Source organism: Oratosquilla oratoria, chromosome 23 (genome assembly GCF_046742065.1).
Source record: "Oratosquilla oratoria isolate Oo_2021 chromosome 23, ASM4674206v1, whole genome shotgun sequence".
NCBI classification, from domain to species: domain Eukaryota; kingdom Metazoa; phylum Arthropoda; class Malacostraca; order Stomatopoda; family Squillidae; genus Oratosquilla; species Oratosquilla oratoria.
In genome coordinates, this window is record NC_134799.1 from 6,768,828 (window position 1) to 6,785,582 (window position 16,755).

Genomic DNA, 16,755 nt, shown 5'->3' on the forward strand with positions numbered 1-16,755 from the left:
AATACCTAATATGGGATGTCTTACTCAAGAATTATTGTGTAGACTATGGGATACAAGGTTTACAAAATAATACTTGGAATTCTAGAGAATAATTTCCAAAGGAGAAGTAGAAACAATTGTTCATTCTGCATGAAATTGGTATATTAAGTGCCATTATATAGAACATTAAAGAAAAGGTAATCTCTTTATGGAACAAAATGTTAATAATTATACAAGGATAACCAATGAATTCTTGTCTTAATAGGCCTTATCTGTTGTCTATCTGTATACCAAAAGGTTTCTTTCCCTTAAAACACTAATACACGAAACAGCTTATAATGCAGGTCTGATATCTTACAACATTCACAATTTTGAAATATTGTTTAAAATGATACACAAATGAACACAGGATTCTCCCTTCACCTGGTCTGACTTAATGTAATGTGCACAAAAACCTCAAATGTGATAAACAAATAATTATTTGAAATCTTGTCTGTGTTGCATTAGTACAAAGCCATATCTGTCTTTGTTTAATAGGAAAAAGATGGGAGCAGTCACTAACTGTCTTCTCTCCCTGTGTTGGAGGATATCTGATGTTTCTCACTCTTGGTCCTTCCTCTAAAAAAACAAGTGCCAACTCCATGGTTCCATCTCCATATGTATTTTTTTTTTTTTCTCACTCTTGGGAAAATTAATGCCAACCCTTCACAACTCCATCTCTACATGTATTATATATATAAGATGGGTGGCAGGTGCTGTACAATTATAGATGGGTCGAAATAGTGTGTACTTTGTCCATTTGGTCCTGAAGCTGCCAAAATTATTTGTCATCGTAGTCGTAGTATTCATAGTAATCATAGTAGTCATAGTTATAGAAATAATCCCACAAATACAAAGGCCGCCAGATACAGGAAAACCCAAATTCTATGTTTTTGTTGCCACGGTCATCTCTACCACCATCAACATTTTTGCCAGGTTTGTCATTTTTCCAATTCTCTTTTTTACTGTTATTGTCTGCATTGCTTCGCCTATGTCGAGGTTTCTTGTCTCCACCTTCCTCCAATATTTTCTGTCGTAGAGTGTCTATAGCTCTTTTCCCTCGGTGTAATTTTTTTTTGTGTTTGTCTCCTTTTTTCATTTCCTTGGAGAGATTTTTGCGCTCTCTGTTGAGTTTCTTTCTTTTCCTAAATTCAGCATCTTTCTTGGGGGTAGGTCTGTACTCTGGATTTATTTTCTGCAAAATCCTTTGGTTGCGGTGTTGTTTGCTTCTGGCATTAGAATCCCTTCTCTGCTTGGTTGCAGCGCTCAAATTCACACTGGTTCGCAGATTGGAGATATCGACTTCCGTCTCCCCATTGCTGCTGTAGGTGATGGTTACACCTTCGTAGAATATACCACCGGGGTCCCGGTTGCCACACACCTGGTGCCACTTTCCTTTTGCTTCAAATGTCATAGTAGCCAGGCAAGCACCGCCATCTGTGGCTGGGAGGTTGAACTCAGCACATGTAATCCTGGAAAACCAAGAGAAACCTAAGACAGGAGAACAAAATTTTATAGGATTGCAAGGGGTTTCCTAAATAACTTACTCCCAAAATGTCGATATCATAACCCCCCTAAGCACCTACTGTAAAAAGATGTAGGGTGGGGATCCCCAAAAATGTTTATTACCAAAATGTTGAAAATTTCTCATAAAGCATCTACTAAAAAAAAGATGTAGGGTGGGGACTTCCAAAAAGTTTTACTTCCAAAATGGATTTTTTTTTTATCCTAAGCATCCAGTACAAAAATGTACTAGTGAAGTTGACTACACGTTTTGATCATGAACCAAAAGGGTAAGCAGGAGTAGATAAATTTAGGCAGCAGTAGTTAGATCATACAGACATGCGTAAATGAAAAGGCCACTGATTGTGCATTCACAGACTTGAGTGCCACGGAGATGAACGAAAGTGAAATAAATACAGTTGAAGTTAATTGAGAGAAATTTTGAGCCCAGTCCAGAGACCAACTGTCAGTCTCTCAGGGCTGCACATTCTGGTAGATGTGTGGGAGTTGACGGGTTTGGAAATAGGCAGTTTTGCTGGTTGTTTTTTAGGACCACTACATGCATCCACTACACTGCATTGGTCCATATATAGCTTGTAATGACTGATCAATTAACAATAAAAGCAAATAGATTATTTTAGCATTACAGGTAAAAGCTTAGAATATATTCAAAATCTACAGAATGGTGGACATACATAATGGGGAGGGGTGGTTTGATTTCATAGGTGCACGAAGTCTTGCTCATGGAGGATCCGCTCTTTAGTGTCTCGGTAAACTGTAGGCTGCCAAAGGCTAGATCGCTCGTACTCCCACAGGGAAGAGGCTCCATATTCTAAAAAATAATTAACAAATAAGAAATAAAGGAGTTACAATAGCATCTGAATAAGGGGTGATTGTTGTCACCGAGGAACAGTGGTGGTATTTGGTGCTTTGAACATAAGAAGGAGAGTGCAAGAGATCATGAGGCCTACACTAGGTCCATTACCACCCATCATCCCAATTCATAAAGTTATCTAACCTCTTGAAACAACCAATAGTTTCACCACTCAATACATGGTTACTAAGTCAATTCCATTCATTGACCATTCTATTGGTAAACCAATTCTTCCTTATTTCCTTCTTAAATCTAAATTTGGTCAATTTAAATTCATAACTACAAGTCCTGCCCTGTTGTCTTAATATAATGACCTTGTCTGGATCCCACTTGTTGTAGCCCTTGATTCACTTGAGCAGCTCTATTTGACCACCATCCACTCTGTCTTTCTACAGAGTGTAAATTATGGTGCCCAAACCTGTCCTCGTAAGGTATATTTCTGAGCCCAAGTATAATTTTGGTAATTCTCTTCTGTACTGATTCTAGTGAATTCATATCTATTCTATATGGCAGAGACCAAAAATGTACCGTATATAGGGTCACCAGATTTTGAAAACTGGAATACGGGACACCTAAACTGGAGAGGTATATGGACAATGTGTACCGGCTATGTGAAACGCACATGGAGCTACCTACATTTCTTTAGCCACCATCCTGACAAAATAAAATATAGTGTAGCTTCAGGCCTATTCTTACGGGCTTTGAAAATTGGTAGCTCCCAATATTTAGAATTGGAACTAAATTCAGTAAGAAACCAACTAACTAAATTAGGATACCCGCCGTGGTTTTTACAAAAAGCTCTCAGTAAGGCCAAAATTAGTTTTCATAAAACAGATTCCCATTCCGCCTTGAATCATAATTGGGATAATAGATGCATAAAATTACCTTTTAATAAATCAATTAATGACTTGTCTCATTTGATACCAAAGGAAAAGGTAAATTTTATCTTCAATTATCCCAATTATGATTCAAGGCGGAATGGGAATCTGTTTTATGAAAACTAATTTTGGCCTTACTGAGAGCTTTTTGTAAAAACCACGTCAATATACATCATAGATCCAAGAGTAATACAAATCCTGGAGTTTACAAATTACCTTGTTTAGATTTCAAGGATGTATATTGGGGACAGACGGGTCGAGACCTCACTACCAGGGTCAAGGAGCACAAGAACTCTGTAAAATACGGGCAAGAAAATTTCGCGGTATTTCAGCACGTCGTCAACAAAAACCACCGGATAAATTGGGACGATGCTGAAATAATTTACAAATCCAAATGTAGTTTCAGAAGAAAAATGGTAGAATCATCCCCTAATAAACACTTTTCCAAATTATAACATTTCCTATGGTCAATGGTCACCAGATTGTATTTCTTCTTTTGCTATAAATAAAATGTTATCATCTACATTAGCGGTGGACAAAAGACACCAAGGTCCATGCAACGCCGGACACGTGACCTGAGCCACCAAGATCCACACAATGTACGCCGGACAAGTGACCTGAGCCCCCATCCCTTCTAGCTTACCTCACTGTTTTAGTATAAATACACATTGTTCTCTACTCTGTAATTCATATCTGCTGAAGAGGATCACAGTAAGTGATCGAAATATACAGATCTCTATATCTTCGCTTATTCTTCTCCGAAAGTGGGTCATCAGTATTATTTTACAAATGTACTACGACATAACTTTGTTGTGATATGTATATATATATATGTATATATATATATATATATATATATATATATATATATATATATATAATGTATATGTATGTGTGTATATATACATACATATACCAAGGCTTCCCCCTTACAAGGGAGGTAGCCAAAAAAGAAAAAGGCATAAAATCATTCCCACCCATTCCATCCTTGAATACACTCCACTCCCCTCCACCCTCATTCTTACCACCTCCTGGATGACGGGTCATCCCTGCACCTTGTCCACTGCCCTGGGTCAGAAGCAGTGTCACAAGACACAGCACATCCACAGCAAGGCCGCTTCATTAAATCGGCGACCCCTCCTCTCCGTCCCCCCATGCATAAAAGGAGAAGACAGGGAGAAATCCCCTCGGGCTGCGTCAAATTTTGCTCACACATACTACCTCAACCCCCATCCCCCCACCCATTTCACCTCATGCATCACAACATCATCCATATACAACCATTCTCCATTCACCCCTGTCTTCTGTCCTCTCCCGTCCTTCCTCAACAGACATTCCCCTCTTCCCCAAAGCCCCCTTCACCCCATCCATCCATCTCATCCTAGGACGTCCCCTCATGTTCACTCCCTCCACATCTGCCTTCCATACCTCTTTTACTAGTCTTTCTTCACTCATTCTTTCCATGTGTCCAAACCATCCTAATATTCTTTCATCAACCCTATCTCCCAACTTCCTTTCCACCCCTGTTCTCCTCCTCACCTCCTCATTTCTCACTCTATCTAGCCTAGTAACCCCCATCATACTTCTCAGAAACCTCATCTCAAACACATTCAAACTACTACTCTCTTCCTCTCTTACGTTCCATGTTTCTGCTCCATACAGTGCTGTTGGCACAATCACTCCTTCATACAGTCTCCTCTTAGCATCCATTCCCAAATGCCTGTTTCTCATTACACTTTTTAATCCACCAAGGCATTTACTCGCTTCTCTCAATCTACATTCTACCTCCACCTTTTCCTGCCACATTTGCACCCAAGTATCTAAAACTATCCACTTCCTCCAGTCACTCTCCCTCAATGCTCACTTCCAGTCTGCTGCCACTTTCACCCCTTGTACATCTCATCACCTTATTTTACCCACATTTATCTTCAGCTTTCTTCTATCACACACTCTCCCAAACTCTGCCACCAACTTCCTCAATCCCTCCTCCGATCCAGCCACAAACGCAGTGTCGTCAGCAAACAACAGCTGGCTCACCTCCCACTTTTCTCCATTTTCTTTAACCATCTCCAATCCCTGACCCACTACCCTTGCATTTACCCCTCGCACTACCCCATCCATGTAAAGATTGAACAGCCAGGGCGACATAACGCATCCTTGACGAAGTCCCACCTTTACCTCGAACCACTCACTCTCTCCATTTCTAATCCTGACACATGCTCATAAAAACTCTTGACAGCTCCCAGAAGCTTTTCTCCTATCCCGTATATCCGCAAAACCTCCCACAGTGCCTTCCTGTCTACCCTGTCGTGAGCCTTTTCCAGATCCAGGTACTATTAATGATAACTTTAACGTGCACTAATAAATCATACGAAAATCTACTAAAACATATGATTCTGTTTTCCCTAAATAAGTGTAGACTTAGAGGTGAGTTGATACAGGTCTTAAGATTCTAAAGGGAACTGACATCATCAAAAGTGACAAAATTTTCACACTGAATGAGTCAGACCACTGTTTCTGTCCGGAAATAGATTTAATTTGGAAGTGGGTAGAATCAACTTCGCCAACCGTGTAGTTAATGAATATATATATATATATATATACATATATATATATATATATATATATATATATATACACTGAGTTAAACACGACAGCATTTTGGCACTGATTAATCTTCTTACTGAGATTTTCAATTTTTCTCACAGTAGGTCTCATTTCAGGAGGGTGGGCAAATACAAGCCTTCCATAGTCTTCCATATTTAATTTGACGTTTCGACTTCAGGGAGTCATCTTCAGAATAGTTACAAGAATTTAAGTCACAATTTTTCAAAGCTACATGATACACAATTGACAATAATGTACAGACAACGTGGGTTTAAATATAGGCCGCTTGGGAACGCTGAGGGTCACGACCCTTCCAGCGTTCCTGAAATGAGACCTACTGTGAGAAAAATTGAAAATCTCAGCAAGAAGATTAACCAGTGCCAAAATGCTGTCGTGTTTAACTCAGTGTGTATTAGTGAGAATCTGTGCCCTAAATATACAATATATATATGTGCATATATATATATTTATTTATATATGTATATATATCTATATATCTATATATATGTATATGTGTGTTAATTCCAATTCAGGTATGATTGTATAAAATCACAAATACCGAGTTAAAACGCCATACCTGGAAAAACTGGTGATCTGGCGGTATTCCTGAAATATAGGATAAAAATTAGTTACCAAAACATAAGCAAGTCTGGCATGTCAATATTTTTGTGCATACAGTTTATATGTAAGTTTTGGTCGCATACACACACACATACACACGTCGGTCGAAGTGACAACGAAGTTTGGTACTCCAGGAAAATTCAAGTATCATCGATATCAACAACGAGGGAGTACCTTTGTTGTATTATTAGGGAAGGGGAAAGCTCGTGGTGTTGTGGGAAGGTGAATAAAATGGTGAAAGAGAGGGATTACTGAGGAATATGGAAGGAAATGAGGAAGGGGACGAACGGGCCCCGGATGTTAGAAGGGGTGTAAACAAAAGAGGTGCAGAACACACAGACGAGGAAGAACAAGGAAGCAGAAGTGTCAAAAGCAGAAATATAGATAATAGCAGATCAATAGAAATAGAAGGTAACTGCTTTTATGGATTTAATGAGGGAAAAGGTGACAACCTCCCCCGACTAGTAAATCTAGAGGAGAAAGAAAGAAAAAAAAAATGACCGAAGCATGGGAGGTTAGGTTTAACCAATTAACACTAGTTACACAAAGAGTTGATAGACTGGAAGAACTAAAGAAGGAGAATCAAAACCTAACTAAAGAAATAGAAGAATTAATAAGACAGTTAAGAGAAGTAAAGGATGAGAATGAGGAATTAAAGAGGAATAATAAAGAGAATAAAGTGTTCATAGCAAAAGAGGTAAGTGGTTGGAAAAAAGTACACGAGAACAATAAAATTGAATTTAGAAATATAGTGAAACAGCAGATGAAAGAACAAACTAATGACACAGTTATTAAAGTGATAGGGAGAAGAAGAATATAATAAGAGACTTAGCGGATAAAAAGAAATGTATAATTATAATAGGGATGGAAGAGAAGTATGATCAAAATAGGACTACAAGAATAAAGGAGGAAAAGGAAAAAGTAAACAAGATATTAGAAGTAGTTCTAGAAGATGAAACAGAAACAGGGAAACAAATAGAAGAAATATATAGACTAGGGAAATACAATACAGATGAGACCAGACCAATTAAGGTTAAATTCAGGTCACAAACGACAGCAGAGAATATCTTAGCAAAAACAGGGAAACTAGCAGACAGTGGTCAATATAAACAGGTATATATAAAAAGAGAAACGAATAAAGAGGAAAGAGGATGAGAAAACAAAAAGAATAGAAGCTAAGGAAAAACGAGAACAGAACAGTCAGAAAAAGAGAATTTCTATTGGAAAGTAGTGAATATGAAAGTGAGGAAATGGTTCATAGCAGAGAAAAACAGAAGGGAAACAGAAAACACGATGGAACTAACAGAAAATTAAAAGCGTCTTACACAAATATAGATGGCTTAATAACAGGCTTGAACGAACTGAATGATTACCTGAAGGAAAGAGAACATGGTGCATATAATTATTGGACTAGAAATGGAAAGGGGGTGGAGATATGTTCCTGACTAAGAAGGATATAAATGTGAGGAATGTCACATATGGAAAGAATAGAGTAGCCATGATTATGATGGAAGTGGAGGACAAGGATGGGAAGAGCAGGAAGTTTGTAGTAAATTATGTGCCTCCTAAAACGGCTTCGTGGGAAGAGAAAGAACACAAAAATATGTTAGAAGACACAAGGATAACACTAAATAAAATAATGGAAGATAGAGGAAGAATAGTTATATTGGGTGACTTAATTGTAAAGGAATCTGCTGGGGAGAGATGACAGTAAAGGGTAGAGACGACCTATGGGGAAATGTACTACTTGATATGATTATAGAACATACAATGACGCAATGGATACAAGAGAATACTAGGTATAGAAATGAGGAAGAACCATCGAGACTAGACCTAATAATCACATCAGAACCCGAAATTGTGGTCAAGATTGAATATAAGACACCAATAAGTAAAAGTGACCACATATTGGTTGAACTGGAAATTAATATGTACAAGTGTGCAGAGAAGAAAAGAGAAAATTCGAAAAAGATGTCATAGAAAAATCTAAAGATCAACCAAAACTATTTTACAGATTTGTAAACAACAAACTGAAAAACAAACAAGAATTAGAAAAACTACGACAAGGAGGAGTTGAATATACAGAGGAAATAGAAATGGCAGAAATTATGAACAAGCATTTTAAATCGGTGGACATACAACCTAGAGATATCGAGTGGGAGGAGAAAGTCCCCCCCTATGAAAGAGGTAGAAGTAACAGGGAATTAAATAATGAATCACTTGAGTAATCTTGATGTCAGAAAATCGCATGGACCAGATGAAATAGCAAACTGGATTTTGAGAGATTGCAGGAATGAACTAACAGACAAAATACATTAAAAGAAGGAAAAGTTCCAGAAGATTGGAAAAGAGCAAATATATTACCAATATATAAAGGGGGAGACAAGGAAGACCCTACTGACCATAGACCGGTCTCTCTTACAAAATTAGATGGGTAAGGCATTTGGGGAAAAAACGTAATAAATCCAAGGCAATTTGGATTTAGACAAGGACGACCATGCGTCACAAACTTAATGTGTTTCTATTCAGGGCTAATAGATGTAATGCAAGAAAGAGATGGATGGGCTGATTGTGCATTTCTAGACCTGAAAAAAGCTTTTGATATGGTGCCACATAAGAAGTTGCTTAAGAAATTAGAAACTGCAGGAGGAATACAGGGCAAACTGCTGAAATGGATGGAAGACTTGTTGTATGAAAGAAAAATGAGAATGGTGATAAGAGACAAACACTCTAATTGGGATGAAGTGATAAGTGGAGTTCCAGAAGGAACAGTTCTGGCCCCAATAATGTTTGCTATATATATTAGTGATATGGATAAAGGAATTGAAAGTTATATGAGCTTCTTTGCGGACGATGCAAAATTATTGAAAAAAGTGAACACTCAAGAAGATCGTGAGTCGCTACAGAGTGATCTCAATAAAGTAGGAAGTGGGAGATGGAATTCAATATTAAGAAGTGTAGTATAATGGAATTTGGAAGAAGCAAAAAAAGAATAGTGGGATCATATAAATTGGGAGAGGAAGAAATTAAAAAAAGTAGAAAATGAGAAGGACCTGGGAGTCATTATTATGAATAATATGTCCCCTGAGAAACGTATAAACAAATTTTGTGGAGAAACTTATAATTTAATAAGAACAATCAAAGTGGCATTTACATACCTGGATAAAGAAATGGTGAAGAAAATACTAATCACTTTGATAAGACCAAGATTGGAATATGCAGCGACGACGTGGTCACCAAGTACAAAAAAGAATGTATAACAAAACTTGAAAGAATACAAAGAGCAATTACGAAATTGGCACCAACACTCTCAAAACTATCATATGAAGAGAGACTAGCAAAACTTGAGCTACAGACATTAGAGCAAAGAGGAGAGAGAGGAGACTTGATAACTATTTATAGAATCATGAAAGGCATAGAAACTATTGATAGAGAGGATCTGATAAAATGGAATGGTAGAAATACAAGAGGACACGGAAAGAAAATCAAGAAAGACAGTTATAGAAGAGACCTGAAAAATAACAGGTTTCTCCAAAGGGTAATAGACGTTTGGAACAAGTTAGTTGAGAAAGTGGTGTGTGCAAAAACAATACACGAATTTAAAAATAGTCTAGATAAAACGAGATATGAAGACGGGACATCACGAGCATAGCTCCCCTTCCCGTAAAATACAACTAGGTAAATACACATACACACATCGGATTGACAGCGAAGATTGGAACTCCGGAAAAAACGCAATTTTCGTGGATTACAACAATGAGGGAGTACCTGTGTTGTATTAGTAGAGAAGGGGAAGCTCGTGGTATAGTGGGCAGGTGAAGAAAAAGGAGAAGGAGAAATATTATTAATGAAAATGGAAGAAAATGAGGAAGGGGACGAACGGGCCCAAGACGTCAGAAAGGGTGTCAACAAAAGGTGTGCAGATGACACAGACGATGTCGAACAGGTGAGCAGAGGTATTAAAAGTAGAAATATAGATAATAGCGGCTCAATGGAAAGAGGAGGTAATTACTTTTGTGGATTTAATGAGGGAGGAGATGACAGCCTCCTCCGACTAGTAAGTCTAGAGGGGAAAAAAACAAACAAACATGGGAGGTTAGGTTTAACCAACACTAGTTACACAAAGAGTTGATAAACTGGAAGAACTAAAGAAGGAGAATCAAAACCTAAAAGAATTAGATAAATTAAAAAGACAGTTAAGAGAAGTAAAGTATGAGAATGAGGAATTAAAGAGGAATAATAAAGAGAATAAAGAGTCCATAGCAAAAGAGGTAAGTGGTTGAAAAAAAAATCCAACACCATCACCACCACAACATCTATAGTATACCATCAAGAACAACACCACAAACACCATCACCACCAACAACAATAACAACGACATCACCACAACCACCACCAACAACAACACCAATATGAACACTAACAACAACAACAACAACAACACGAACACCAGCAACACTAACACGAACACGAACAATACCAACACTACCAACTGCCACACTCTAGCGTGAATATGATAAAATATGTTCGTGCCTGTCATCATGCCCTTACGTGAATATCATATGTATATATTATATCTTACACACACACACACACACACACACACACACACACACACACACACACACACTTTCAACGAACGGACGGCTTGACGAACGCTCTGAAGAAAAGTGCAGATTGAGGATACCAACGCAAAGAGAAGTGCCTTTTTGTATTTGCAGGGGGGGGGGAATTGCTCGTGAGGTAGTGGGAAAGTAAGGAAAGAGGAGAGGGGGAGGGATTACTGGGGAAATGGAAGGTAATGAGGATGTGGAGGACTTGGCCCAGGCAGACGGGCGGAAGGTCAACATGAAACGACCACCGGATGACGAAATGGCAAATAAAAATGTAAAGATTAGAAGTATAGAGAGGAGAAATACAGTAGAAAGTGACGAGAATATGTTCCAGGGATTTAAAGAGGGTGGGGGGGACACAACCCCCCCCCAGACTGATAAGACTAGAGGAGAGAGTTGATAAGGTGATCGAGGACTTGGAACGTAAGTTAGGTAATGTAGGCTCCATTCTCCAAAGAATTGAAAGATTGGAACAACTAGAGAAGGCTAACAGAAACTTAACTGAAGAAGTAGAGGACCTAAAAAGACAGTTAGGAAATGTAAAGGAGGAGAATGAGAAATTGAAGAAGAATAGTAATGAAAACAGTGAGAAAATAGCTACAGAAGCTAAAAATTGGAGAATAACTCAAGAAGGGAATAAGGTTTCATTCACTGACATAGTCAAACAGCAATTGAAAGAACATAATGAAGACTCAGTTATTAAAGTGATGAGACAGAAGGAGAATATAGTAAGAGAATTAGCTGACAAAAAGAAATGTATAATTATATTAGGAATGGAAGAGAAACATAACCCAGATAGAACCGCAAGAATCAAGGAGGAAAATGAAAGGGTAAGCAGTTTATTAAAATTAGTCCAGGAAGATGAACCAGAAATTATAAAGGAAATTGAGGAAAAATTCAGACTCGGAAAATATAGTACAGATAAGACCAGACCAATTAAGATTAAATTCAGGTCACAAACAACGGCAGAGAAAATTCTATCCAAGACAGGGAAACTAGCAACAAATGATCAATATAAAAAGGTATGGATAAAAAGAGAAATGAATAAGGAGGAAAGAGAGGCAGAAAAGCAGAAAAGAATTGAAGCTAAGGCAAAAAACGAGGAAAGAACGGAGTCAGAGAAAGAGAGATTCTATTGGAGAGTAGTGAACATGAAAATAAAGCAGTTCGACATACTAAAGAAAAACATAAGGGAAACAGAGAACACAATGGAAGTGGCAGAAAACTAAGAGTGTCTTACACAAATATAGATGGATTGATAACAGGATTGAATGAACTGAATGATTATTTGAAAGAAAAAGAACCGGACATAATGGGAATTGTAGAAACAAAATTAAAAGGCCCACTACCACCCAACAGTGTAGGACATGATACATACAATTATTGGATTAGAAACAGAGAGAAAAAACAAGGGGGTGGAGTTATGTTCCTGACAAAGAAGGATATAAACGTGAAAGGTGTCATATATGGAAAGAATACAGTAGAGATGATTATGATAGAAGTGGAAGACCGAGATAAGAAGAGCAGAAAATTTGTGATCAACTATGTGCCTCCGAAAACAGCCTCATGGGAGGAGAATGAACATAAAAGTATGTTAGAGGACACAAAGATAGCATTAACTAAAATAATGGAAGACGGAGGAAGAATAGTTATGATGGGCGACTTTAATTGCAAAGAAATCTGCTGGGAAGAAATGACAGTAAAGAGTGGTGATGACTCATGGGGAAATGCTCTACTTGAGATGATTACTGACCATTCAATGACACAATGGATACAAGAGAACACTAGGTATAGAAATGAAGAAGAACCATCGAGGCTAGACTTAATAATTACATCTGAACCTAGAATAGTGGACAAGATTGAATATAAAACACCAATAGGTAAAAGTGACCACATATTGATTGAACTGGAACTTAATGAAGAAAAATATATGAAAAGAAATGAACAATATAGAAAAGGAAGAATGATGTATGAAAAAACAAACTTTGATAAAATAAGAGAATTCTTCCAACAAGAAAACTGGGAAGAAATATACAAAGAAGAAACATCAGTGGAAGAGAAATGGAATATTTTGACAAAAATTTACAAAGAAGGAGTGGAAAAGTATGTCCCAAGGCAAAAACAAGAAAAAGAATATGTAAAATGCTGGTACAACAAAAGTTGTAGGGAGTTAAAAGACAAAAGAGACAAAGCCTGGACCGGATGGAAAAAAGACAGAAGACCTGAAAAATGGAAAATATATACTGGTTATAGAAATGAATATGTACAAAAGTGCAGAGAGGAAAAAAGAAAATATGAAAAAGATGTTATAGAAAAGTGTAAAGATCAACCAAAACTATTCTACAGATTTGTAAACAATAAACTGAAAAACAAACAAGACTTGGAGAAATTAAGACAAGGGGGAGTTGAATACACTGAGGAAATGGAAATGGCAGAAATTATGAACAAACATTTTAAATCAGTGTTTACAAGGGAAAATATACAACCTGAAGAGATTGAGTGGAAGGAAAAAGTCCCCCCTATGGAAGAAATAGAAGTAACGAAGAATGAAATATTGACACACTTGGGTAATTTTGATGTCAGAAAATCGCATGGGCCAGATGAAATAGCAAACTGGATTCTGAAAGAATGTAGGAATGAACTGGCAGACAAAATACATAGCATAATAAGCAGTTCCTTAAAAGAAGGAAAAGTTCCAGAAGATTGGAAAAAAGCAAATATAGTACCTATATATAAAGGAGGAAATAAAGAAGAACCTACCAACTATAGACCAGTCTCTCTAACAAGTACAATAGCAAAAATATGTGAAAGAATTATCAAAAGTAGATGGGTAAAATACTTGGAAAAAAACAACGTACTAAATCCAAGGCAATTTGGATTCAGACAAGGACGATCATGCGTCACCAATTTAATATGTTTCTATTCAAGGCTAATAGATATAATACAAGAAAGAGATGGATGGGCTGATTGTGCATTTCTAGACCTAAAAAAAGCTTTTGACAAAGTACCACATAAGAAGTTGCTTAAGAAATTAGAATATGAAGGAGGAATACAAGGTAAATTGCTAAATTGGATGGAAGACTTTTTGCAAGAAAGAAAAATGCGAGTAGTGATAAGAGATCAGCACTCAAAATGGAATGAAGTAATAAGCGGTGTCCCGCAGGGAACAGTTCTGGCCCCAATAATGTTTGCTATATATATTAATGATATGGATGAAGGAATTGAAAGCTATATGAGCTTCTTTGCAGATGATGCAAAATTACTGAAAAGAGTGAAAACTGAAGAAGATTGTGAATCACTACAGAGAGATCTAAATAAAGTACAAGAATGGAGTAGGAAGTGGGAGATGGAGTTCAATACAAAAAAGTGTAGTATAATGGAATTTGGAAAAAGCAAAAACAGAATAACAGGATCATATAATTTGGGAGAAGAAGGAATAAAAAGAGTAGAAAATGAGAGGGACCTGGGAGTCATTGTTATGAATAATATGTCACCTGAGAAACATATAAATAAGATTTTTGGAGAAACTTATAATTTAATAAGAACAATCAAAGTGGCATTTACATACCTGGATGAAGAAATGGTGAGGAAAATCCTAGTCACCCTGATAAGACCAAGATTGGAATATGCAGCAACGATATGGTCACCAAGTACAAAAAAATGTATAAAAAAAACTTGAAAGAATACAAAGAGCAATTACTAAACTGGCACCAACACTCTCAAAACTATCATATGAAGAGAGACTACAAAAACTTAAACTACAGACACTAGAGCAAAGAAGAGAGAGAGGAGATTTGATAGCTATTTACAGAATCATGAAAGGCATAGAAATTACTGATAGAGAGAATCTGATAAAATGGGATGACAGAAATACAAGAGGACACGGAAAGAAAATAAAAAAAGACAACTATAGAAGAGATTTGAAAAAGAACAGCTTTCCTCACAGAGCAATAGACAGTTGGAACAAGTTAGATGAGAAAGTGGTGTGTGCAAAAACAATACATGAATTTAAAAATAGTTTAGATAAAATGAGATATGAAGACGGGACCTCACGAGCATAGCTCCCCTTCCCGTAAAATACAACTAGGTAAATACAACTAGGTAAATACACACACACACACACACACACACATATATATATATATACATATATATATATATATATATATATATATATATATAGATATAAATGCATATGTTGGGTATTACATATACCCAACATATACATATGCTCGTATGTGTGTATGTTCTTCGCCACTCCCCGGCAGACTAGAGTTGTCAGGACTTTTTTTTCTGCTGGGTTGGTGCCAGGGGCAATGTGATTTGGTGAACCTTATCGCTGTCTTGGCAGAAATCATCCGCAATAGTGTTCCTTGGAATCCGGATGTGACTGGTGATTCAGTGAAATGCTTTTGACCTTTCATGGTGGTCCAAAAGGTGCAGCGAGTGTTGTATTGATGTTATTAGATAGACGTCATCCATTCTCTTCCCAGACCGAATTATGTCAATAGCTCCCCTTGAGTCTTTGTGGATCGTGACTGCCCCCTGCCCAGCAGAGAGAGGTTGTGGTCAAGGCCTTAGAGATGACAGCTAGCTCCGTCTGAAGAGTGGAGCTTCCGGCATTCATTCTCCATAGCGCGGTCACCCCATCGGTGGTAGTGAAAGCCGCGCCACACGTTCCCGTGATGGGGTACACAGAGCCGTCCGTGTAGTATGACAAGCTCGCAGGGGTGTGTGCGTGTGTGTAGGGGGGTGATGTACCTTATGGCTTCAAGAACCATGGGTCGTAACCGTACCAGGTTGCAGTCAGCCTTCTTTCCGTTGAGGTGGACAAGTTGGAAGCTGACCCAGAGCGATCGCTACGGGGGAGGTGGAGTATAATCTGGATGAGGTCTGTCTAGAGCACGTCGACGAACTGATTCCCGGAGTTCAAAGGCGCGGATCGCATTCAGCGCGTACGACTCCCAGGAGTGACCAGTGAGGTCCCCTTCGATGTCTTGGACACTCAGGATGGAGGTTTTCACTTCACTCTCCCTTGGCGCGGTCAAAAGTCGGACGAAAAGAGAGGAAGAACGCCTCTCCGCCCCTTAGGTGAATGGAGGTAACTCCTGCCTCCTTTGTAAGATTCACCACTCTAGTTCATGGAGGGTCCGCAGTGATAATGCAGTGATCCTGGTTTTGCAGAACCTCAAGCTTGTCCCACGAGCTGAGCCGGAGGGAGATGAAAACCACAGCAGCATAGTCCACCACCGAACGTACCGCTTGAACATAGTACGTCTCTGAGGAGACTGAATCTCGTTTTCACGGTCTCTGGAGCGAAGGAGAGCCTGGCGTCGATCCAAATGCCCAATTGTTGATAGGTGGCACCCAGGGGAAGATGCCACCCTGAAGAGTATGATGAGGGCGTTGTTTCCCCGTCCTCAAACTCATTGTTCTGATCTTGGTCGTCGAGATCTTCAGTTCCAACAGTTCACATTACTGGGAGAGGCGATTGAGTGCCCTCTGAGCCCTACGAAGAAGACAGCCACCTCCGCTAACCACCAACACGAGATCGTCCGCATAACAGAGGAGGCGAGCATGCTCTCCTAGATCAAGGAGAACCAGGTTCCCCATGAGCACGTTGAAGAGGCTAGGACTAAGA

The 16,755-nt window shown here is 38.3% G+C and overlaps 1 protein-coding gene across 1 annotated transcript; it reads right to left on the reverse strand.

Annotated features, from left to right (window-relative positions):
- On the reverse strand, window positions 1-16,544 carry LOC143037704 (uncharacterized). Its single transcript, XM_076206244.1, has 4 exons — window positions 16,541-16,544; window positions 6,458-6,486; window positions 2,217-2,353; window positions 1-1,490 (listed from the first exon to the last, which is right to left on the reverse strand). The coding sequence occupies exons 1-4, from the start codon at window positions 16,542-16,544 to the stop codon at window positions 800-802; spliced, it is 861 nt and encodes a 286-aa protein (XP_076062359.1). The 3' UTR covers window positions 1-799.
- Window positions 16,545-16,755: the final 211 nt, after the last annotated feature.